This window comes from Drosophila sechellia, chromosome 3R (genome assembly GCF_004382195.2).
Source record: "Drosophila sechellia strain sech25 chromosome 3R, ASM438219v1, whole genome shotgun sequence".
NCBI classification, from domain to species: Eukaryota; Metazoa; Arthropoda; class Insecta; order Diptera; family Drosophilidae; genus Drosophila; species Drosophila sechellia.
This window is the reverse complement of record NC_045952.1, coordinates 15,848,652-15,871,886: the sequence shown is the minus strand read 5'-3', so window position 1 is coordinate 15,871,886 and position 23,235 is coordinate 15,848,652. Positions and strand designations below refer to the sequence as shown.

Genomic DNA, 23,235 nt, shown 5'->3' with positions numbered 1-23,235 from the left:
CGTAGGGGCTACGGGTGGAGACCCATTGAACCGCACATAGCGAGCCGCTTTTTATTGGTACTCGACGTGGGGGGTTGCGCATACAAATAGCTATAATTTTGACTAATGGCCAGTGGTGACATGCGCCTCACGCTCCAAGAATGCGAATTGGCCAACGACGATGCACTACGTCACTGATCACTGATTCCGATCTGGGGGAGGGGTGCCTCTAATGGCATTGTATAACCTAACGAATCTCAAATGGCAAAGTGCGATGACACAGATATTTCATTAACGGTAGGGTTCGGTCAATAACAATAATTAGAATAACAAGATGCGTAACTTTTTTGAAGCTACTTTTTATGGGCGACCAGATCTATATATAGTATGCACTTGCTTTTAAAGTTAAAAACATAAACAAAAATTGTGTTTGTTTGTGGACTTGTAAGTAAGGAAAGAGTTAATTTTTATTTAATGAGAAAGCGTTTAAATAGTCGAATTTTTCAAAATATTAGCAAAGCGCTCTATATTATAAAAAAAATCCAGTTATAACGCCACTTGACGTTCATTCGGACAGACGGACATGTCCAAATCAACTTGGAAGTGATATATCAACTTCATAAGGTCGGAAACGCTTACATATCCTTAAAGCATAAAGTTCCTTAACAATGATTGAACCAAACTAATTAAACTCGACTTCTTCTTATTCTGTGTATTATTTATTAAAATTTAAAATATTACTTTCATTTGGTTTTCAAACTGTTCTTAGCCTAGGTATATTATGCACGTATGGAGGATGGTAGGGCGCCAAGGCGTCTCCACCTGATCTGATGATGAATGGGCATATGCTTGGAAACATGTGCGATGGCTATGGTCTATATAAAGAATGAACACCTCGATTTTGCGCTGGCTAAGCTGCGGGCTCCGACGACGAGATTACAGCGGAAAATGGCAGAACTTTTCAATTGGTTTCGAAAGTTTTGTGGAATTTAGCGTTTAGAGTTAGTGCGACGACTGTCTGTCTCCCTACGACGCCGATCCGTTGGTCACGGCGAGTTTCCCTGAAAGATGTACAGGATAATACAGTTGGGCGGATTTTCGGGTGGAACGATTTCGAGCCTGCCCATGCGATGACTCCGAAACACTCAGCGAGTAGTATGCGACATAAGCTGGCATTTATTTACAGCGGTTCCAAGTCGATGAGCCTTACGATCTACAAAGCAATCGGGGTCTATGGGAATGAGAATGGGTTTTAGGGGTTTAGGGGTTTAGGTGTGCTGGGTATGCAGGTGCAGGGTTAGAGACAAGGTGCTCGGAATGTGGAGTGGACAGAAGTGCGTCTTAGTCATGCTATTCGATTACAAACTCGATCCACACCAGAAAGGCAGATTACGGCAGGCGAAGCAGAGAAGCTCTAGCAGCTAGCAACTAGGCAGTGAGTGAGTGAGTGGGTTAGTAGATGGAGTAGTTATAGCGACGCCTCTTGGGTTCGTCGCCCAGGGGCAGGGACTTCCTGGAGCCAGAGCGCCCGCTCAGCAGGGCGGTGTGCGAGCAGCTGGGCAGCAGGTGGCCCGGGTTAGTGTGAAGCGAGCTACTGGGATGGTCGCAGGCGGCGGAGTCTGAGATGCGAGTGGGGCTAGGCCAAGGTGAGTCGGGGTACGAACCAGTTCCGTTGTCCACGTGTCCATTGCTCTGGATAGTTGGGGACGCGGGTGCGCTTCCATTGACACCACTTGTGGCACATATCAGCGGTGCACTGGACTTGGTGCCTGTTACAAAGTGACAAATCAATTAATCTAGTTTAAAAGGAATTGAGTAAGAGTAAGAAAACCAAAAACTTACCAGCCGACCGATAATGGCCGTTGCCGGCAATCTCGATGTCTCCATTGGCCATTACCACCGCTCGCGGCGCACTGACCCCGTTCTCCTCCTCCTTGACGCACTTGATGAGGAACAATAGCGAGGAGCCGAGCAGCGGGGGCAGTCCGGCGAGGATGAGCGGCAATGTGTAGGAGTTCGTGCTATCGAAGATCATGCCCGCCACTGGTGGACCCACTGTGAGAGGAATGGAACTGAGGCCCAGCAGGAAGCCGATGGCCTGTGTGGCGCCCGAGGGGCCACAGATTTCGTAGGCGATTGGTCCCAGCAACGAAATGAAGCAGCCGTCGAAGAGACCCATGACCAGGGTGAACGAGACGAGGATGACGTACGAGTTGGTGAGCGGCAGCAGCAAGGTGACCAGGCCAATGGACACCAAGGACAGCTGTTGCAGGTACATGCGGTTCACACCCGGCATATCGGCAATGACGCCGAAGATCAGACGCCCAATGCCGGAGGTGATGCCGATACACATGACCGGCAGGTTGACATCCTCGCCCGGAAAAGTGGTTTTCACGAACTGCATCATGTGCACATAGGGCACAAAGTAGCCGAACAAGGCGAGCGGCACACAAAGTGCCCAGATGACGAAGCGTTTACGCTTCCAGATCTCCACGTTGATGATGGAGCGCAGGAAGAGATTGATGCGCGATCTGCCGGGCTTCTTCTTCGGCGGCTCCGGTGGCGGATGCAGTGGCTTGTACACGAAGGAGCAGAGGATAATAAAGGCGGAAACGAGGCTCATTATCTGGAAAATCAAGAGAAGCCATCACTATACTAGCAAGTAAATGCCATCATTATTCCACTTACCCGCAGGGTTCCCTCCAGACCATAGCCAGCCAGTAGCTTGTCCAGACAGGGCGGCAGTATCACAGTGAAAACGCTGGAGCCGGCGGTCACGAAGCCACTCACCTTGCCCAGGTACCGCTTGAAGTAGTGGCCCAGGATGGCCAATGTGGGCGTGTAGGCAAGGGCGGCGCCCAGGCCGAACATGATCCCGTAGGTGAAGTACAGGGCGCCGATGTTCTCCGTGCAGAACGAGGACAACAGCAGTCCACCCGCGGAGAGGACTCCGCCGGCGAAGGTGGTCAGCCTCAGGCCAATCTTGTCCGTCAGGCAGCCAGCCATTGTGGAGAAGAGGAATGTGGTGCCGATGGCCAGGGCGCCAATCAGAGCTGAAAGTAATTTCTACAATGATTAAGTATTCTTGATATCAAATGAAGTGATCTGTGTGAAAACAAGAAGCTTTTTTAAATCTAAGAGGTTTGCTTCCTTAAATATAGCTACATTTTTAAGGGTATGTTGAAATATTAAATACCTCTCATCTTAAGTAAAGATCATTTAAATATGTAGATGTGAATGAATGATGATTTGCAATCTCTCGTCTTAAACAATATTTGGTTTTCCCGCTTATCAAAAGCACTGTTGGTCCAACATATTTATATTTATATTATCTCTAGATGGATTCCTGTGCATTTATTTGCAGTGAGGCAACTTCCTAATACCGATCTTGCTGACCAACTGTCTGCTCGACTCACTTGGACCAATTTCAATTGACAAATCGAATCTCACGCACTTGCGGTCGATTGTGAAGTGAGGCCATGCAAACCATGTCTGGAGTTGGACCGCCATCCCAGGTGTTTCATTGCAACTTCCAGGTGGATGCCCGACTGCGTCTAGCGGAGTGCGTTAGCTGGAAACCCGATCCGCCGGCGGTTGGTGAGGTTGGAGGACCAAATGCATCGCACGCCGCTCAAAGATTCGATTTTCGTCGTCAATAATTTTCCGCTGAACTCTATGGGCGCAGAAGTGGGGGAAATCCAATGGTTTTCGTGGCGTAAACACTTTCGCTTGTTCCACTTTGGCACTTCCAATTGATGTCCGACTGACAGAATTGGGTTAATTCTTTGTTGCCCGCCAGCGAGGATGATCAAATGCCGTGATAAGACACATGTGCAGCTGCAGCCGCTCCAGAGCGCCAATGGTCCATTGTCTGGGACATGGACAGTGGACCGGAGCAGGTAGCGCTTCCAAAGCAATCATCGCTTTATTTACGAGACTAATTGAAACCATATAGATTATATTTATGGCACGCAATTATAAGTCTTTGACCCCTCAAAACTATACTAAGCGGACTTGTAGTTCCAATCGCGCGGAATTTAAAATACTACTCTACGCCGGAACTGGAGATAAGCACTGGATCTGGATTCAGTTCGCGTGTCCATCCGAATTTGTTGTCACAATGTACGTTGGAATGGCTTTTTTAATGGCGATTCCTTGACCTTTAATTCAAAGATTAGTTCGTTTCTTTTCATTTCATTTCCATTTCAGTGCATAAGAAATGCGCTCCTCAGATATCTTAAGTTCCATATATATTACATATATGGGAGAAATAGAACAGAAAGTTCAGCGCGCATAGCCCAAAATAGCATTTGACCCACTCCAAATGCCTCATGGATACTTATTGACCGTTCGCCGAGACACGTCCCACTGAGGAATGGGGCCGTGAGATGGCACGTAACTCTCGCCCACATGCGCAGAACGATATTCCACTGCAATCTCGGCAAGAGCCGGCCAGTCCAATGTCAATGCCACAGATAGAGACGTCGACGACGACGATACTCTCTCACTGCACAGCCAGTAGTCAATGGCGGGGAGAGGCATTAGATAATAGCCAAATGGAGGGTGCCAAAAATCGGTGCTAAAAACAAATCCGTACGGAAGGGGAATCTGCCGGGTTGCATGGCTCCGCCGGCGTCTGGCGAAAATAGATCGGAATATTTATAGGACGCCTCATATTCATAGTTAGATAGGCAACCCGATGCGATCTCATGCAATATCTGACGCAATCTGCAGGCGGATTGCATCGGGGGATAGCACATAGATTGGCGCTCGATTGGATGATTGATCTTGACCTCCGATCCGCGCGGATGAACCAATGGGCCAACCAGCGCCCATTAAGCTCCCCCAAGTCGCGTTGATGTGCCTACGGAGGTGTGTAATTGACAAAGGCTGACAATTAATTGATGAATCGACACCGCGATAAAAGTGGGCGGAGGAGGAGGAGGAAAATATGGCACACAAGAGCTGGGGTTCGGGTTCGGATTACGTCAGGTTTTAATCATATTGCGGAACTGAACTGGCAGCCAGTCTTGGCTTAGCTCTAGCCTTAGCCCTAGATGAGTGCATCTGGCTGCCGTTCGTTCGGAGGAGGATCGCTGTCAGGCGGAGCACTTGAGGGGCTTCCCCGATGCAGCGCCGTCAGTCGACCAAGTAACTGGGTCACTGGCGGGTAGCTTTCGTCTTCTGCCGGTCGGCTTGGCCAATTCGACGAGCTCGTCTTAAAAGCGCCGGCCGTGCCCCCAATGCGTTTGCCGTCCCACGTTGCGTATGCGTAATGCAGGCCAAGCGGCAAAACCTTGACAAATGCTGTGGTGTGAACTCTGCTCGTTTGTTTCAGTTCTTTCTGGTTGAGGGTGGCTCTACCCGCTACTCCAGTTGAGGTGGCCAAAAAAAAAAAGATGCACTTCTGGCGGAGAACCCTACGGATTTTCCGCTCCAACTCTATGTCGCTGTCTTCGTGCTCTTCGCACTCGAAGTCTGTTGAATCATGCTTTGTGATCCAATCAACTTTTAGCAATTTAATTCACTTGACGTCGCTACGTTGGATTCCTATATCGTCACTTCGTTCGTACTACGTACTACAACGTTTTATTGAACCCAAGAGCTGGCGGATGGGAGACGCCAATGTGCGTTGCCATGTCCGAGTGTCCGTTAGATTCGAAATAAATATTAATAAATGTAAATAAAAATTGGCAAAGTATTATTGAGTATGAAGTGCGTCAACATCTAATCAAATTTAAATTCGGAAATCTCTTTTAGAAATTTCAAGGTAACTTCAAGTGTTGATAGTACGATCTTTGTCTGTGGATGCCATTAAATCCAAGTCAGATGTGACAATATTATCAACTAATGGGGAATCTTTGACGATTGAACCTCTGGGCGTTTGCGAATCAAAGTCTGAGACCCCCCGGTCAGCAATCAGAGGCCATAAAATATGTTTTGTTCTTTGGAGAGGTTGGCCAGGTCCGTGCCGAAAACAGATAGTAGTCGCAAAAACAACTGCCCAGTTCCCATCTAATCTCATTTGCCCTGCCTGCATAATTACAATCAGCGCCGGCAGCAGCCGTCCATAAATTCCGAATAGATGCGCCAGGGGCTGAAGGGATTATGGACAAATTGCTTTCGCATTCGGTTGAATGGGGGAAACATCCCCATACCCCATACCCGATACCCGATTTCCGTGGCACACTCACCCGCTTTGCTGGACGCCTCCGGATCGCCGAGCTTCGTAAGCCTATCGGTCAGCAGCGAATGGATGACACCGTAGGTGTTGATGAACCCAAAGATGATGCCGTTGCAGAGGAAGGCGCTCACCATGACCAGCCAGGCGCGTGCTCCTCCGTCCGGTGGCTCCTTGCCGTGTATGTCCCGACAGCAGGGCGCCTCGATGTGTGTCCCGTTTGCGTTTCCATTCCCATTCTGGACGGAAGCAGACGGCTTTATCGCATCCTTGCCGTTCGCATGCACCAATCCGTTGGTCGCGGATGCAGTGTGTCCATTGGCGGCGGACAGGATGCGACCATTCACCTGGTTTTGCAGGTCGTTCAGTGGTTCGTTCTCAGCCATGGCTGCTGGCTAGGATTGGATGGCGAGAGCTGCCTGCAAAAATATCATATAGTGTATGAGTTTTGAGTGCATTGAATCGGTGGGATGCACTCCGCATCCAAATATGCCGAAATGATACCAGTGCCACTCGCATTTCCCCATCCCGGAAAATAATCACCGACTGACGCGGAATTGGCTGGCCAAATATTTGGACACGTTTATCGCTATTTGCGCCCCCGACAAATGAAAATGCTGTTTACATTGTCGGCGAACCAGAGGCCAACTAAATGGGGAACAAAGGCTAGATCTTAAGGGAGAGTTACTAGGGAAGATCACAGTTCCATCTGGAGATAAGCTGAGGGAATGGCTATAAAGATATAGGGAATGCCTTTTGGTTTTGAATATTTCAAATAAATGAAATTGTATCTTGAATTAGTTACCCTTCTGTTCTTTAGCATGTTAGTCACTTAGTTAGCCAACGAAAAGTTTAAATTGGATTAAATTGCAAAGCTCAGTTAATGAAGAACCATAAAAATCTGGTTCAAATTAATATCCAAAGATATCATGGCCACATAATTTTCGATTCCGCCTCCAATTTCCCTGCTTCGTATCTGGTCAGCAACATTGTAATGCACTTTTAAAGCTGCGCAGAACACAGATTGCATTACAAGCGATAAATGAAATTCGTCGCATTTTTCGATTATGCATGCCCTTGTCGAGTGTACTTTGGTGGTCCGGGGGTTTGGGGAGCGGTAGCTCGAGGTGGGTCTACGGTCTACTGTCTACGGTTCACTGCAGCGTTCCGTTCTGCAAACGTTTCTTTTTCCCGCCGCTAGGCAGCCGAAAAAACCGCATCGACGCCACAGCGAAAACTCAATGTAATGCGAACCGCTCGACGGAATTGTAGCAAAAATAAAGAAATACAATTGAAACCACTGTCGTTCTTGGCGGCTATCGCCGAAGTTCGCGCTATCAACGCCATGCACGTGCCCGCTCGATGACGATGCGGTGTGTGACACCCAGTTCAATCCCAAGGGGGGTCACTGCCTAAAACCGAAGGTCACCCCACCGGTCGATGGGTTGGCCCTTATGCAATCGCCGGCGCCGAACTCCAAGACCGCTCCTCTACGTACTTGTAAGCCGGAACTCCAGTCGCTGCAGGCAGGCGTGCGATTCACTTGAAGACACTGGAAATCCGATGAAGCCGACTCGAGAATCGCGCGAATCAGTGGTCGGGTGGAGACCTCTCGAGCGAGCACACAACCGAACGCTTGCGTCGTCGGCGGCGGAATGAAGAAAACTGAATTATTTTCCACAAGCTGTTTTTGCGAAAAATCGCTCGCTCACTTGATGAGGTGCGCCTAAACGGAGAAGCAGAGCAACTGTTCTCTGCGGTAAACAAAAATTCACCTAGGCAACGCACAGACAAGCGGTGCGTTAAGGCTTTCCCATCAGCCAGGCTTGTGATGCAGCTGCTCCAGGGATTTTGTGTTCAAATTGAATGCTCTTCTAATTGATCAATTCCCAGAATTAGAAACTGAAGCTTTTGGCGGTCCACTGCGCAATATCATCAATTGGTGGTTTAGTCGGTGGCGATGACTTCCAACGCCGGTAAGTGGCCATATCCGCCGCAGCCACCAAAGAAGAACTGTTCCAGTGCTCAATAGCCTGACCCCAACTTGACTCATCCGGCGAATTGTTTGCCGCTCCTGGCGCCGGCGCTTCCTCTTTTCATATTGCGATCAAAGGCCCGTCGAGTGGTTTTGGGTATATGTATGTGTTTGTATATTTTGACTGGACTCTGGCGAGGAGCAAAGGCCACGTGCATTGTGTTAGATGAGATGTATATATGTAAAACTTACTCGTTAGTGGAAGATTCAATTCGATTAAATTAAATAACTACTAGCTAATCACTGGACACACTGGAAATCTTCAGAGGAGCAGCGTCGAGGGACATGGGCAGAACATTGGGCAGCACAGGTTCCGGCTGGTCGATGATCAGCTTCAGATTCTTTTCGGGCCACTCGAGCTCCAGTCGCTCCTTGGGCTCGCATTTCTCGTCTAGGCCCGCGCTGCGGAAGTCTTCCATCAGGCGCGGCACCAGTTCATCGGGGATCAGGACCTGAATCCAGTAGCCCAGCACGCCGTAGGGTTCGTTCAATGTAACCGCCGAGCCGGTCACGGATTCCGCCACCAACGTTAACGCCAGATGCTGAGCCTTGAAGGTGAAGTGGCGCCCATGTCGGATGCGATCCTTGATGGCCAGTAGCAGGTACTTGGCCACGCCAGGTGCGAGGGTAATCTCAATACCGTCCAGTGAAATGCAATTTGGTGCCTGCGCCTGAAAGTCCAAGGGACAGGATTTGTGTAGCGAATTGCTGCTCATCGACATGGATTGTGGAAAGCTCGGTTCCTCGCGCTTCATTTGCGTATCCGTCAGCTGCCGATTGTTTTCGTCGTTGGCGCACTTCTCGCTCAGCGACTGAAAATCCACCTCTTCCTTAACCTCCTTGGTAGGTTTCAGCTCACGGAACGTAAAATCTGCATTAACGCCGGCCAGATCGGATCCCTGCTTCTCCAGGTCGTCCTGTAAGTTGAGCAGCGTTTCGGGAAACAGCTCGAAGACGCTCATTTGGCGATCCATGTTAGTCACCAGCCAATCACCGCCAGTTTGCATATCCTGGCGAAGAAAGTTAAGCACACCGCGCCCGTTCCAACGCGATGCCTGCTCAAGCTCGTCGTCGAAGACGCCGACAATTTGGCAGAAGTCTACTGTGCCGGTGGGAGTGTCGATGCAGCCCAACTGAGGGTCCTGGGCGACGAGCAGGCTTTGTAGCTTGGAAGTGGTACTGCCGTCCAGGGTCTTGCGCCACGGGATGTTGTCTCCGAAGCACAGACCGTTGCCTGTTTGGAAACAGTAGCGTCCGATAGCCTGCAACAGGTTCGCCGGCCAGGTGGGCGGTCTTTGGGGCTTCTCTGGGTTCTCAATCTGCTGCTTCAGCTCCACTTCCGTTTTGGCCAGGCGAAAGGTCAACTCGAATCCCATGCCCGACCGGGTGACGCCCTCCTCACGCAAGTGGACACGCTCGTCGCCGTGTAGGTCGCTGAGTCCGAAACTGATATAGTGCCAGTGTGGCGGAACGTTCCTGTCCACATCTCCCGGATAGTTGTACATGCTAATGTAGTCCAACGGATCCTGACCGCCCAGCCAGTACTTGAGTAGTGTGGTCACCTGCAGCGGGTTGGGCTGTTTGGGGTAAACCTGCCCCAGGTGGTCTATGATGGCCTTAAGGCCCGGCGGAGGCTTTACCTCCGGTTTTTTGTCCAAATTCGCCTCAGCCATTTCATCCAGTGTGATAAGTAGGACCTTTGTTGGACCGTTGCGGAATACCACCACATGAATATACCACTCATGAAAATACTGCCATGTAAAGTGCGGATTTGACAATGGAAACTTACGTGAGTTTCTTTGAAAAACCATTCTTTATTTTCAAAACTTTTTTATAATAATTATTAGTTTTATTATTTTTCCTGCTAATTCTAAAAATGTAGATAAAAATAATGAAAATATAGTTCCATTTATTTGAAAACCACCCCCCGACAAGTGTTGAGTATTTCTTGCCGTGGTATATTTTTACATGCTGTTTATTTCTGCCAACCACCTACGGTCACCCTGTTGACCAACTATTTAATAGAAAATTTGCAAATTTTGATAAACGCACAAAATGGAGCCTTATGATGTCGTCGTCAACCAGCCCGTCGTCATAGATAACGTAAGTGGAGATGGGGCTCAGTAAATGCGGGTAGCTTTGTGCAAATCTAGGGTTCCCAGAGTTTTAGCCAGCAAACAGTGACATCACCTACCGCCCGTCCCTTTGTCAACGAGCTTTCAAGCCGTCTTCAAATGGCCAACATGACTAATCCCAGAGAGAATAGCTCCGCAAACGCCAGAGATGGTTCAATTCGGAAGTGAAGACAGCGAAAACGGGGAATTTGGTCTTTAATGCTTGCATGGAATCCCTTTATCTGCCCAGCACACGCACACACGGATATCTGCGGGCGATGGCCGCATCCCTGCTGTTGCGTCCCTGCATCTGGAAGCCTCTATCGAAGTCCATTTGGTGCCCGTACTCCATTGGGTACACCACGGGAATAGACTCCACATGGGAGGCAGCGGGTCGCTTTAAGCGCTCCAGTTCGGGATCTATCTTGACACCACACTTGCCCCTGTATGTGCTGAACATCTTTGGGCGCAGCAGTTTGTTGTAGGGATCGCGGAACTGATCCCGGTACTTCTGGCACTCCAAATAGAAGGAGTCCACCTTATACAAGCTGCCGTAGCTGATGTTGGTCAGTCCAACTGGCGGTGCGAACTTTAGTAGCGATTCCCGTTCGTATTGCGAGTTCTTTGAAACGGTCATCATGTCCACCTCCGGCACACTAAAGGATTCCATGTCTACTATTTAGATTTCCTGCTCGTTTGCACATAAAATTTTAAATAAAATAAGTTGACGCAACTAACTAAATGTATTTCACATCACTTTTGACAGGGCTCCGGTGTGATCAAAGCCGGCTTTGCTGGTGAGCACATTCCAAAATGCAGGTTTCCCAATTAGTAAGTGCAGTGGACCACCATAACCTTAATAAACCCATAGAACTAATGCCTTCTCCTGCAGCATTGGCCGGCCCAAGCATGTCCGAGTGATGGCTGGTGCGCTGGAGGGCGACATATTCGTTGGACCCAAGGCGGAGGAGCACCGTGGCCTGCTTAGCATCCGGTACCCCATGGAGCACGGCATTGTCACCGACTGGAATGACATGGAGCGGATATGGAGCTACATTTACAGCAAAGTAAGGTGTCCATAGATGTTCCATAATCCTAACTAAATGTTTCAAATGGCATTTACCAGGAACAACTGGCCACCTTCACGGAGGATCATCCCGTTCTGCTGACCGAAGCCCCGCTTAATCCGCGCCGCAACCGCGAAAAGGCAGCCGAGTTCTTCTTTGAAGGCATCAATGCACCTGCGCTCTTTGTGTCCATGCAGGCGGTGCTCAGTCTGTAAGCATTGCAATCTTACGAACTGTCCCTGTCGATTTCATCTAACCGTACCCTTGCAGCTACGCCACCGGTCGCGTGACAGGCGTAGTGCTCGACTCCGGCGACGGTGTGACGCATGCAGTTCCTATCTACGAGGGATTCGCCATGCCTCACAGTATTATGCGCGTGGACATCGCCGGGCGCGATGTGACGCGCTACCTGAAGACACTCATCCGCCGGGAGGGCTTCAACTTCCGGTCGACTGCCGAATTTGAGATTGTGCGCTCCATCAAGGAGAAGGTCTGCTATCTGGCCACCAATCCGCAGAAGGAGGAGACCGTGGAGACCGAGAAGTTCGCCTACAAGCTGCCCGACGGCAAGACCTTCGAGATTGGACCTGCACGCTTTAGGGCACCGGAGGTGCTCTTCCGGCCCGATCTGCTGGGCGAGGAGTGTGAGGGCATTCACGACGTTCTGATGTACTCCATCGAGAAGTCAGATATGGATCTCAGGAAAATGCTCTACCAGAACATCGTGCTCTCCGGCGGATCCACGCTCTTCAAGGGATTCGGCGACCGTCTGTTGTCCGAACTGAAGAAACACTCGGCTAAGGATCTCAAGATCAGGGTAATTATTTCTAACAATTGTATAGTTCTGTGGCAGAGTTCTGAAACTGACGAATCTATGTTAACAGATCGCCGCGCCGCAGGAACGTCTGTACTCCACATGGATGGGCGGATCGATTTTAGCCTCGCTCGATACTTTCAAGAAGATGTGGATCTCGAAGCGGGAATACGAGGAGGAGGGACAGAAAGCCGTGCACAGAAAGACTTTTTAGCGTGTTTATAAGCTTAAACGCCATTTGTAAAAGGCTAATTAAAATGTATATCAAATCCTTGTGTCAGCTAACATCAAGTACCCCATAAATTGAAAAATATTGTGTACGTTTTACGCATGAAGGGCGCAAAGTATTTAAAATGCTATTTATTGAAACTGCTTTCCCAGCCTAGAAAATAAAGTACTAAAATTTAAATTTCACTTGCGGATGATTCCTTCCCAGGTTAACTCATAAAAAATAAACCAAGTATTTGCAACAAGCTATTGTATATTTGGATGTATCTAACAGATAGTTATATCTTCTTGCTCGAAAGATTTTTGTACTCTAGCTCTGATACATTGGCTATCAAAAAGTTATACTTTCTTCATCTCAGATAGCTAGTGACGCCAACCTGGGATGTTTGTGACCCCATGGGAATGCTACCACCCAAAAACATGCTCTTGTTCGGAATCAGGGGAAACACTATGGGCTGCCGGTCCACAGTTGCGGCAATCGCCTGTGTCATCTTGATGACGCTCTGGTCCAGCTTGATTCCGCACTTGCCCTTGTGCAGGTGGAAGAACGGCGGACAGTGAACCTTGCCGTAGGGGTCACGATAGTGATCGCGGTACTTCTGGCACTCCAAATAGAATGTGTCAATCCTGTAGATCTCTGCACGACTTATGATGGCCAGGTCGACCGCCTCGGGCACGAATTTACGAATCATCTGACGATCTTTTTGGGATTTCTTCGAAACGTCCCAGTACTGAGCCTCCGGTATGGGAAATTCCATGGTTCTTTCTTTTTAATAAATCTTTCAACGAAATATATTTAAATTTCTTTCTTAAAACTCCTAACTAAAGCTGTGTGTAAATTGTACTGCTGTAAGAAACTCAGCTCACTGTGATACAAATCAAAATTAGGAATGGTGCGGAATATATATGAAATAAACTCCAAATATCATCAAGGACATAAATTAAGGATAAGAACTGGTCTTTCTGCCAAAGGATATACTATATATAGGCATAGAACTTGATGAACTTAAACAATACATTTTCAATCCACTGCCATTAGTCATTGTTACTCAAAAACACTCTTTCCAGCTTGAAGCACTCTCTTGCTGGCCAAGTATACTTAATGGCCGAATCATTCGAATCGGGTAGTACTCTCTGGACGGGATTTCTGAATTCAGTTCTCCGCCAGTTGTTAAATCGCTTGGTTGTGTCGGCAACCGTCACCACGACAACGCCGCTCCAACAACCACCAACAATTAGTTGCCAATTTCAGGAGACAATGAAAACCGAAACAACTTGAATTGAATGTTGTTGTGAGTTCTTTTGACTGACACGAAAACTGATCCAAAGTGCACTGGTGTGTGGCGAAAAACAAAGCTCCAACCGAAAGCAAAACCAATAAACCAAAGATTCATTCATTATGGCATCAGGTTTGCAGCGGGTTAACGAAAATGAGGTAAGTCAAGATACAAATATGTCATGAAGATATTGCGAGCACCCACCTACCTTGATCTTAGCCATATATTCCTGGTCTTGAATTATTTATTTGTTCGTGCGAATGAGACACACCATCGTGTCCACATCCCCATTTCCATTCCTTCCGTAATTGCCAGTCCGGGTAATTATTGTCTTTGTTCCGACTGTTCGTGCAATTCAAAAATGTTGTGTATCCGACTCGTTGGCCTTATGCACTTTTAAACTCCGATGAGCTGTGCGAAAAACATTTGTTCTCATATTGATTTTCTAATTGTTATGGGAATTGCATCCTTTTGTGGTAATAATCCTTGCAGTATGGCGGAATCCTTTGCTTCCCCACAGAAACACGTAACAAATGCTTGGCAGGTTAGTTTTCAATGATATATTCTTTTTATTTACTATGCACATTTGTGTTTGTAACCCTTGCCCTGAATGTTAGCCTATTTTTCATTACTCGCAGCTGCGATGTTCTGTTTTCTTATCGGCACAAGATCTGACACAAATGGCAATAGATAAGGAACTACTTTGAAAGCGAACTTTAAGATTCATTCACTTTCAAACTGACTGTTGCACCGCCACCATGACCACTTTCCTCGAAAATGTATCTTTCGGTTTTGCATATGTTATATCCTGAATTCAAATACTTATAAATGTATATACCCTATATTTCAGATGAAGGCAATGGATGCCAATAGGTATGCCACCAAGAAGACGATCGCCCAGGGCATGTTGGACATCGCCCTGCTGACGGCCAATGCCTCGCAGCTGAAGTACATCCTCCAGGTGGGGGAACAGCACCAGTTCTACAAGCTGATGCTGATCCTGATCAGTCTGTCCATAGTGATGCAGGTGGGCATATAATCTCTTTAGATCCTTATTCTCTAAGTGTCAGGCACAGAGAAAAACATAAAACATGAGTATCATAATGAAATCCATCAAACTCGGCAAAACTTGGCTTGATTCCCATGAGAATATGGAACTGATAGTTATGTTTTTCTCTGTGCAGGTCCTGTCGGGCGTGCTGAGCCTGTCCCTGAGCCTGCTGCGGGATTGCCGGCTGCATCAGCCGGAGTTTCACCAGTCGGCCAATATCATTAACCATGTGCGTACGGGCTTCGCCTTCTTCACGACCATGATCAATCTGTTCATCTCGGCCTTTGACAGTCGACTGCCTCCGCCACAGGGCGACTTTCTGAACAACTAGGACTAGAGGGTGGGCATGGAAGGTTTTGTACGCTTCCGTTTCTAATGCATTCCCCATTCCCCATTTCGACAGCTTTTGGTGGGCATTCTGTTCGTGGTCATCGGCAGTCTCAACATAAACAGGCAGCAGGATCAGACGGCAGCGGTCATCCTGAACGATGTTATTTTGGTGGTCGTGTTCATAATATCCGTGGTGAACGTTATCATATCCGGTTTCGGAATTGAGTACTCATCGCAGCCGCTCCGACTTCTCGATCAGCACGAAAAGACACCGTAGAAACTAGAGATCCAACGATTTACACTTATATCCATACATATATGTACTTTAAGGCTAATGCAAACCTAAGTTGTAGAGTGAAATAAATGAATGTATTGATACCTTCGCAAACAGGTGGCTGCTGGACTCTTGCTGGTCATCCAGTCCCTCATCAATATGCATAATACCAAGGATCGAAATCGGGGCTTCGCCATCAACCACTTCATTGATGCCTTCATATTCCTGTCCGTGTTCTGTGACATCATGAAGATGAATTTTGGCCTGGATCCGGCTGTTCCTCACACGGATGTGGAACTTCTGAAGCCCTGAATTTGTGAAATCACAGCTAAAGTTATATTTTTATGAACGACGTAGGCTCAGTGTTTTATATACACTTGCTTGCCACACTGTATATATAAATTTTTACCACAAAAAAAGCAAATTTCTATTAAGTGATAATGCTAACAGCGTTTTAGTGTCAAAGGACAAAAACAACAGATTAGTGCTTGTTAACAGTTGTTTGGTGTTATACTTTGGAAGGCCCGTAAATTTAACGTTTTGTTTGCTTACTAATAAATCAAGATGCCACGCCCAGAAGCGGGCGACAGGTGAGCAATCCTATATTTATACAATTTGAATTCGATATAAGTTCGCGCTTGCATAAAAAGTGTGACCGCCGCGCAAATGTGGACCGTTATCGATAGGCGCCGATTACTTATGTTTAAATATATGTTTATCGTCAATGACAATTTCTTTTAAAGCAAATAATACAGTTAAGAAATAATAGTTACGTTAAATAGAAGTATAATTTCGAAATTAGATTAATTATATTAAATTAAGGTCGAAGACGATTTGGTATTTCTTTTAAGCGTTGGTATATTGCAGTATTTATCCAAAGACTCTGTGGTATTTCTTCGTTGTCTCTGGCGCGGTCACGCTGATTGCTCCGCTATCTGGACCGAAAAAAGTCGTATTCCAAAAATAATACGTATACGTACGCGCGTGAATCACTCGCTACACGACCCAGCGCAGCGCGACAATCGAGTGTAGACACATAACATAACTGCCGTAGTCGTCGCCTCCGTGACACCCGCGCCAGCACCACTCCAAATCCGACCGCGTACCCCGTTTCCGATTTTGATTCTTATTGCCATTCCCGAATCAGTATCCAAATCCCATTTCCCCCTATAATTTCGGTGGCTAATATTAGAGTCTTGCGACATGTTTAGCTTTCTGAAGCGCGAGAAGAACACCCAGGAGGTGGTGGAGAATGTGATCGGCGAGCTGAAGAAGATCTATCGGAGCAAGCTGCTGCCGCTGGAGGAGCACTACCAGTTCCACGACTTTCACTCGCCAAAGCTCGAGGATCCCGACTTCGATGCGAAGCCCATGATCCTGCTGGTGGGCCAGTACTCCACGGGAAAGACGACCTTCATCCGTTACCTGCTGGAACGCGACTTTCCGGGCATTAGAATTGGTCCGGAGCCAACAACGGACCGCTTCATCGCCGTGATGTACGACGACAAGGAGGGCGTGATACCGGGCAACGCCCTGGTCGTGGACCCCAAGAAGCAGTTCCGGCCGCTGTCCAAGTACGGCAACGCCTTCCTGAATCGCTTCCAATGCAGCAGTGTGGCCTCGCCGGTGCTGAATGCCATCTCCATCGTGGACACACCCGGAATTCTCTCCGGCGAAAAGCAGCGCATCGACAGGGGCTACGACTTCACCGGAGTGCTGGAGTGGTTCGCAGAGCGCGTGGACCGCATCATCCTGCTGTTCGACGCCCACAAGCTGGACATCTCCGACGAGTTCCGGCGCTCGATCGAGGCGCTCAAGGGACACGACGACAAGATCCGCATCATCCTAAACAAGGCCGACATGATTGACCACCAGCAGTTGATGCGGGTGTACGGAGCACTGATGTGGTCGCTGGGAAAGGTGCTGCAGACGCCGGAGGTGGCGCGTGTGTACATCGGCTCCTTCTGGGACCAGCCGCTGCGCTTCGACGCCAACCGCCGGCTGTTCGAGGACGAGGAGCAGGATCTGTTCAGGGATCTGCAGTCCCTGCCGCGTAACGCCGCCCTGCGCAAGCTGAACGATCTGATTAAGAGGGCACGCCTGGCCAAGGTGCACGCCTTCATCATTGCCGAGCTGCGCAAGGACATGCCCTCTGTGTTCGGCAAGGACAGCAAGAAGAAGGACCTGATCAAGAACCTCGGCCAGGTGTACGATCGCATCCAGCGCGAGCACTCCATTTCCCCCGGCGACTTCCCCGACATCAAGAAGATGCAGGAGGTCCTGCAGCACCAGGACTTCACCAAGTTCCACTCCCTCAAGCCCCATCTGCTGGACATCGTGGACAACATGCTGGCCAAGGACATTGCCCGCCTGATGGAGATGATTCCCCAGGAGGAGATGACCATGGTCGCGGACCCAATCGTCAAGGGTAAGTCCCCTCGAGAGTGATTATGAATGATTAAGCACCGCTTTGCCGCATTAGTCACACTGCACTTGCCCGGGCAACCAGACATCCGACTCGTACCCGCAAAGATCTCGAGAAATCTCTTGGTTTTCCGCGGGCATTTCGCTGGCGCGTTTTCGCTTTCCCATCGCACCGAAATATTGCGCATGCGCAGCGAGAAAAATGCGCCAGTTAACCCAGATTTCCAGCCGGGCCAAAATGCGAAGAAAACGAGTTTTGCCAAGCGGAGTGAGCGGCTTGGCTTCGCATACGGCCAGAGTTTCAGCCACAGCTACAGCTAGACCGCAGCCAAACGTATTTAATAGATATACAATTACAGTCACAATTCAAATTGCCAGCGAAAAACAAAACCAATGGCTAGCGGATCCAAAAATCGAAGCTTTTCCCTGGCCCACATGCTCAGCTTCCTCTTTTCGCTGGCTGGCAAATTATGCAATGCCTGGCAACGACTATATATAAACCCTATTTTATAAGCGAAACATATTTGAGCTACTATATAAACAAAGTGATAAGCCCCAAAAACTGATAAGGCGAGCGAGCAAAAAGTCGGTGTCAATTTAGCGCTTAGACCACACAGCCACACCACACACACGCACTTTCTGTGGCAAACTCAACATCGAGGTGGAAGCAAATAGCGCCCCAGAACCACGTATTCTCTTTCGTATCTTTTGCAAATACTCTGCTACCCAAAATGTGATAGCCAATTGCTTTGTACTTGAAAGTGGGCGCCAGTGGCGGGCTGGGGCGTGGCAAACCGAAAACTTCTACTATTCATATGTGTCAATAATTATCGCCTTGCTTTCGTCATGGGTAAGAAACTCAGGCAAGTTGACTGTTTTCTCCCCGCAACCTGATAAGATTCGTGGCCATGATGTAATCATTGGAAAATACCGATAGCTTGGAGCAGCGCAGGGTTCGTTCTAATTGGGCCATGAGTCATCGGAGAGGGGAAAAGAGAAAATAATAGCAGGCGTACAGTTGGGCATGATAAATATTTCACACTCGAGTACCCAGCAGCTGAAACGGATCTAGCTCTCCGGAGCAGACGCATCCAGGCAACCATGACGAATACCACGCACTCGATGCCGAGCCAACACGCCCAGCAATATAATCGCGTTTAAGTGTGGAGCATTCGAGGAGGAGGAGCAGCAGGCGGAGGTGGTAGTAGTAACTCAGTTAATCAGAGACTAGAGGCGCCAGTCGCATTGGAGCCGGGAAAAAGTAAACCCTAATTGAAAGTCTAATTTGATTCGATGCAAGCTGGCTGCTCCACCGGTTCGCCCTGTTGTTACTGTGACCTCCGACCTTTGTGCGTGGCCCGGAGTTCAAGGCCCAGTGCCGCACACCTGTTCGCTTTCCCCCGTGCATTCGTTAGTGGGTCGAGCCAAAGTGGCCTGTTTGTCAACCCTTATCGGGTTGCTAGGCAACTTCTAGTTGGCCGTAGTGCAGGTTACTCTAGATAAAAATCAATGTAAGGCCGAGTCAGCATGCCATCATCAAATCATGCCTTATCAGTCGACAAAAGTCTGGGCATGTCCCTCTATTAGCACTGCTCTAATTTCAAGCAGCAAGTATGCTCATTTAGTTCGTTTATCAGCTCCGAATAAACAGCGTAATTAGGCAACAGGTTGTGGCTACTGGCCGTGCAATTTTAGACATATTTCAAACAATAAAAGCCTGAATTATCAGAACTAGTGCATTATGTTTATTATGAGTGGCTCAAAGGTTGGCCACCATATATATATATATTATATTCAGCTTTAGGGATAATTGCTTGCTGAGCAAGCAACTTATACGGAAAGCCAGTAACTAATTTGATTGCTTTAATTTGATTTGATTTATATAATCATCTGTTTTGCATGCACAAACCTTTTTATCGTGCGAGTAGAAGGCTCTTGCCATTTATCAGTGCTTCTTATCATGCCAGCTAATGGTGTTATGCCGAAACGAACACTATAAAACTACAACCGAAAGGCGTGTGATTGGATTAATTCAGTACACAGAGCCGCCAGACAAGGAGAACTCAAATAATTATCTCCCAATAGGCCAGGCAATTTAGAATGGGAAGAGTAAATATATAAAACTTTGCATTCCAATATGTGCTGCCTCCGAGGAGGAGAGATTGTCGTCCAGCTGATCAAACAGCACCCAGAATAATCCCCACGCCCAGTTCGACCAGACGATCCCTGGTCAACCCATCGCCCCAACCCACCTCTGGCGATTATATACATATGTACGTACGTACTTATGATCTGTAAACCGAACCGGTTGCAGTCGCATACGAGTGAATGTATTGCTGGCGTTGGCAACCTGAGGCCGCGTATCAATTTGATGCTCTCCGATTGTGACTTGGGGCGTGTGGCACTAAGTGGCTCATCCTCCGTCTAATCCGCTCGTGAATTCCACGAAGGGGCCCACGGAATTCAGATGAACTAGCGCTAAGTGCAGGAAGAAAGCATTTTACTCTATGATATATGGCAATCCAGTCGCCACAATGCCATTGTCTGATCTCTACTGTTTGCCTTTTGGTTTGCTGACCACTTGAGTGGCCTTTTAATTCAACTATTAGCGCATTTTGGCCTGACCTTGTGCGAAAGCATTCCACATAGCCGAGTATGTATATACATACGTTTCGTTGGGGCAAATCCAAGCATAATACGATGGGCGATCGACTGATGTCATGGGTGGGGAGATCAATACCTCAACGCATGTGTCATCCATCCGCAGTTTCGGTCACCGCGACATTCGATTTGGGTAAAATTCGATATAGCCCCCCTATTAAATTGGACCCGACAAGTGAATGAACTTCTCGTTTATTATTACACCAGAAGGAATTTCGATGGATGTACCCCTGAAAAAGAGAGGCGGAATGCGTTGATAAAGCGAACCGAATCGAAATCAAAGTCAAGAACTTGGGGCTCTAATTTAGTGCATGGGCGAGTGAGTGAGTGAGTGTATGTATCTGTATCTGTATCTCTGATTTTATTTTCGTTGCGTTCGCTGCACAGTTTGCTTTCATTTGTTAGCATTTCCGTTGTATTGTCTTGGATAATTGACTTGGCTAGCTCAGCCAGCAAGATAAGTGCTTTGGGTAGTGATGTCTTCATAGTTTCGGTTGATTTGCCAATGGAATTGACACTCCATTCTAAATGGAACTTCTCTGGACCGTGGCTTGAGCTACTGCCTCCACCGTCACCATCATCACTTCATCACCATCACCAGCACATCTTGAATATGGGGGTCGGCATCACATGTTTAGCAGTATGTCGCTAAATAGTTGTACACATATCTGACACGATCTTGCAGAAATCAGTTCTTCTGTTCGCCGTTCTTTTGGTTCTTCGTACTTTTCGTTTTCGCCATTGGCCCACTAATTAAACTCGGTTTTTGATATCCACGTCCGAGTCGCACTGCCGCACTCAGCAGATGTGCTCCTCTGTCAACCATCTTTCTCTCTATTTCTTGCATACCCAAGCGGACTCCGACGACGATTTCGATGTGGCCGAGGAGCCAGCTCTTCTGACACCCGGCTCGCAGCGGCAGCAGTTCGCGGAGCGCTTCGATCGCTGGCTGCAGAGTCTGCGCCAGCAGCAGCTCCGCCTGTTCAGCAGTTGCACTAGTCGAGTGGGCAATGTCGAGAGCGATAAGGATGCCGATCCCGGCCCAGAAACGGAGTCTATGCCACCGGCAGAGCTGGAGCATGATTCTGGCTCTGGCTCTGAGCTAGAAACCAAACCAGATCCTGATCCTGAAACTGAAAATGAGGCGGAGGCGGGGACAGGGAGTGATATGGCCGTAAGCACCACGCACAGTAGTTGATTCCATAAGTCAGTGGCAACGCTTGGAAATACACTATTGATTTACTTAGAATAATGAAATGGGTACTCTATGATCTCCAAGTCATGCCAGGCGAAGGGCCCTTTTCAATTGCAAAGAGGCCGCAAACGAATTGAGCAACTTCAAAAAGTGAATTGAGATCGCACTCGGCAACCTGCACCGCCCATCTAAATTGCCCCCCAGAATGCACTGCATCACAATTGCCCAGTTAAAGTAGCCGGCAAAGTACATGCTTAAGTCGGTCAGCCAGCCTAGTCACGGAACGGCGGCGGCGACGTCAATTGGAGCCAGAGCGATCTAAAGGTTTTAATTGCCTCAAATTGAATGTTTGTGCACGGCGACGCACCGATCAACTTAGATTACATGCTTAATTAATGCAAATTTATGGCGCACACAGAGTATCGAATGCCACACTGACCTCTCCATCCATTCATCGCCTCTTTCACAGGTGGCGCCTTCGAGGGAGTCATCGACGACCATGTCTCACCATTCGGCTACATGAAGGGCGAGGGCATCGATGCCGGCTACGGAGAGCACGAGTGGATCTGCAACAAGGACAAGCCGCGCACAGATGGCATCTTCAATGGGCTGGGACCAGTCGATGGCAAGATATCCGGTGCAAGTAAGTTTGTTATAACTCAAGGGGGAAATCGAATATACTAATCCCATTCTCCTCCACTTGCAGCTGCCAAGCAGGAGCTCATCAAATCGAAACTGCCCAACTCGGTGCTCAGCAAGATCTGGAAACTGTCGGACGTCGACGGCGATGGGTTCCTGGACTCTGACGAGTTCGCGCTGGCCTTGCACTTAATCAACGTCAAGCTGGAAGGCTGCGAGCTGCCCACCGTGCTGCCGGAGCACTTAGTACCGCCGTCGAAGCGCTATGACTAGTGTCCTGTAGCATACGCATGTACACACCCGATCACACAGCCTCACAATTCCCAAAAAACCACAGACGTACACAGATGTCACTCCTAGGATGCACTATGTTCGATTCGTTTGACTTTTAGCCACACAGTGCAGGCGACTGCCCTTTTATATGTACTATACTCGTTGTGAAAGCGCATCATTAATGCGCTGGGTATTAAAACACACACCGTATCACCGTATGAGATATAAATCATAAATTCGTAGAATTTACACAAGCATATAGCATATTTTTGGATAATCGATTGTAAAGCAGGATGTAGAGTAGCAAACTAGTGGAATAAGACAAGGTGTGTGTATTGAGCGCCCAATTGTCGTTGTTGACTTAAGGAAAGTGGAGTGTGGATAAACAATTGTTCAATGCCAATGAAAAAAGCATGAGTTAAACTGTATACAATATCTAGGTTAATGTCGATGTGCAGCTTGAAGGGCCATTAATTTGCAATCGTACCACTTTTGATACAATCGACGGAATCGTGGGTTAGGGCATGTATTTCCTGTATTTATTTTGAATTATTATTGTTTGAAATGCTCCCGCATGGCAGGCCACTTGAAATAGAAATAGAAACGTGCAATTTACTGCCTGTGCTTCGACTATTTTGTAATTAGTGAATTCTTGAATATAAAATAATATTAAATGTGAAACTAATCTGATTT

At 48.0% G+C, this 23,235-nt stretch overlaps 7 protein-coding genes across 16 annotated transcripts; 3 read left to right on the top strand and 4 right to left on the bottom strand.

Annotated features, from left to right (window-relative positions):
• Positions 1 to 676: 676 nt before the first annotated feature.
• On the bottom strand, positions 677 to 8,184 carry LOC6606626 (monocarboxylate transporter 10). 2 transcript variants are annotated; one of them, XM_002031391.2, is made up of 6 exons: positions 7,659 to 8,184; positions 6,174 to 6,579; positions 2,668 to 3,032; positions 1,822 to 2,605; positions 1,644 to 1,748; positions 677 to 1,040 (listed from the first exon to the last, which is right to left on the bottom strand). In XM_002031391.2, exons 2-6 carry the CDS (start codon positions 6,544 to 6,546, stop codon positions 1,006 to 1,008), a joined length of 1,662 nt encoding a protein of 553 aa, XP_002031427.1. In that variant the 5' UTR covers positions 6,547 to 6,579; positions 7,659 to 8,184; the 3' UTR covers positions 677 to 1,005. The 2 variants fall into 2 exon arrangements, with proteins under 2 accessions (XP_002031427.1, XP_032578851.1); XM_032722960.1 differs by lacking the exon at positions 677 to 1,040 and having other exon boundaries at positions 1,133 to 1,748.
• A 99-nt stretch (positions 8,185 to 8,283) lies between these two features.
• On the bottom strand, positions 8,284 to 9,889 carry LOC6606625 (suppressor of fused homolog). Its single transcript, XM_002031390.2, has one exon. The coding sequence runs from the start codon at positions 9,866 to 9,868 to the stop codon at positions 8,432 to 8,434; it is 1,437 nt and encodes a 478-aa protein (XP_002031426.1). The 5' UTR covers positions 9,869 to 9,889; the 3' UTR covers positions 8,284 to 8,431.
• Positions 9,890 to 10,173: 284 nt separating this feature from the next.
• Positions 10,174 to 11,053, bottom strand: LOC6606624. Its single transcript, XM_002031389.2, has one exon. It carries the CDS (start codon positions 10,977 to 10,979, stop codon positions 10,548 to 10,550), a length of 432 nt encoding a protein of 143 aa, XP_002031425.1. The 5' UTR covers positions 10,980 to 11,053; the 3' UTR covers positions 10,174 to 10,547.
• On the top strand, positions 10,175 to 12,604 carry LOC6606623 (actin-related protein 1). Its single transcript, XM_002031388.2, has 6 exons — positions 10,175 to 10,298; positions 11,076 to 11,140; positions 11,202 to 11,376; positions 11,436 to 11,587; positions 11,647 to 12,193; positions 12,261 to 12,604. The coding sequence occupies exons 1-6, from the start codon at positions 10,251 to 10,253 to the stop codon at positions 12,402 to 12,404; spliced, it is 1,131 nt and encodes a 376-aa protein (XP_002031424.1). The 5' UTR covers positions 10,175 to 10,250; the 3' UTR covers positions 12,405 to 12,604.
• Positions 12,605 to 12,653: 49 nt separating this feature from the next.
• Positions 12,654 to 13,488, bottom strand: LOC6606622. The gene has a single exon (XM_002031387.2). It carries the CDS (start codon positions 13,174 to 13,176, stop codon positions 12,769 to 12,771), a length of 408 nt encoding a protein of 135 aa, XP_002031423.1. The 5' UTR covers positions 13,177 to 13,488; the 3' UTR covers positions 12,654 to 12,768.
• Positions 13,489 to 13,572: 84 nt separating this feature from the next.
• On the top strand, positions 13,573 to 15,955 carry LOC6606621 (ninjurin-2). Of its 9 annotated transcripts, XM_032722965.1 has the most exons (5): positions 13,576 to 13,853; positions 14,188 to 14,239; positions 14,546 to 14,722; positions 14,880 to 15,086; positions 15,150 to 15,192. In XM_032722965.1, exons 1-4 carry the CDS (start codon positions 13,849 to 13,851, stop codon positions 15,075 to 15,077), a joined length of 432 nt encoding a protein of 143 aa, XP_032578856.1. In that variant the 5' UTR covers positions 13,576 to 13,848; the 3' UTR covers positions 15,078 to 15,086; positions 15,150 to 15,192. The 9 variants fall into 9 exon arrangements, with proteins under 9 accessions (XP_032578857.1, XP_032578856.1, XP_032578860.1 ...); XM_032722966.1 differs by lacking the exons at positions 14,880 to 15,086; positions 15,150 to 15,192 and adding an exon at positions 15,468 to 15,955 and having other exon boundaries at positions 13,573 to 13,853; XM_032722964.1 differs by lacking the exon at positions 14,880 to 15,086 and having other exon boundaries at positions 13,578 to 13,853; positions 15,150 to 15,464.
• Positions 15,956 to 16,271: 316 nt separating this feature from the next.
• LOC6606619 (EH domain-containing protein 1) lies at positions 16,272 to 23,223 on the top strand. The gene is made up of 3 exons (XM_032722961.1): positions 16,272 to 17,778; positions 22,100 to 22,273; positions 22,337 to 23,223. Exons 1-3 carry the CDS (start codon positions 16,554 to 16,556, stop codon positions 22,540 to 22,542), a joined length of 1,605 nt encoding a protein of 534 aa, XP_032578852.1. The 5' UTR covers positions 16,272 to 16,553; the 3' UTR covers positions 22,543 to 23,223.
• Positions 23,224 to 23,235: the final 12 nt, after the last annotated feature.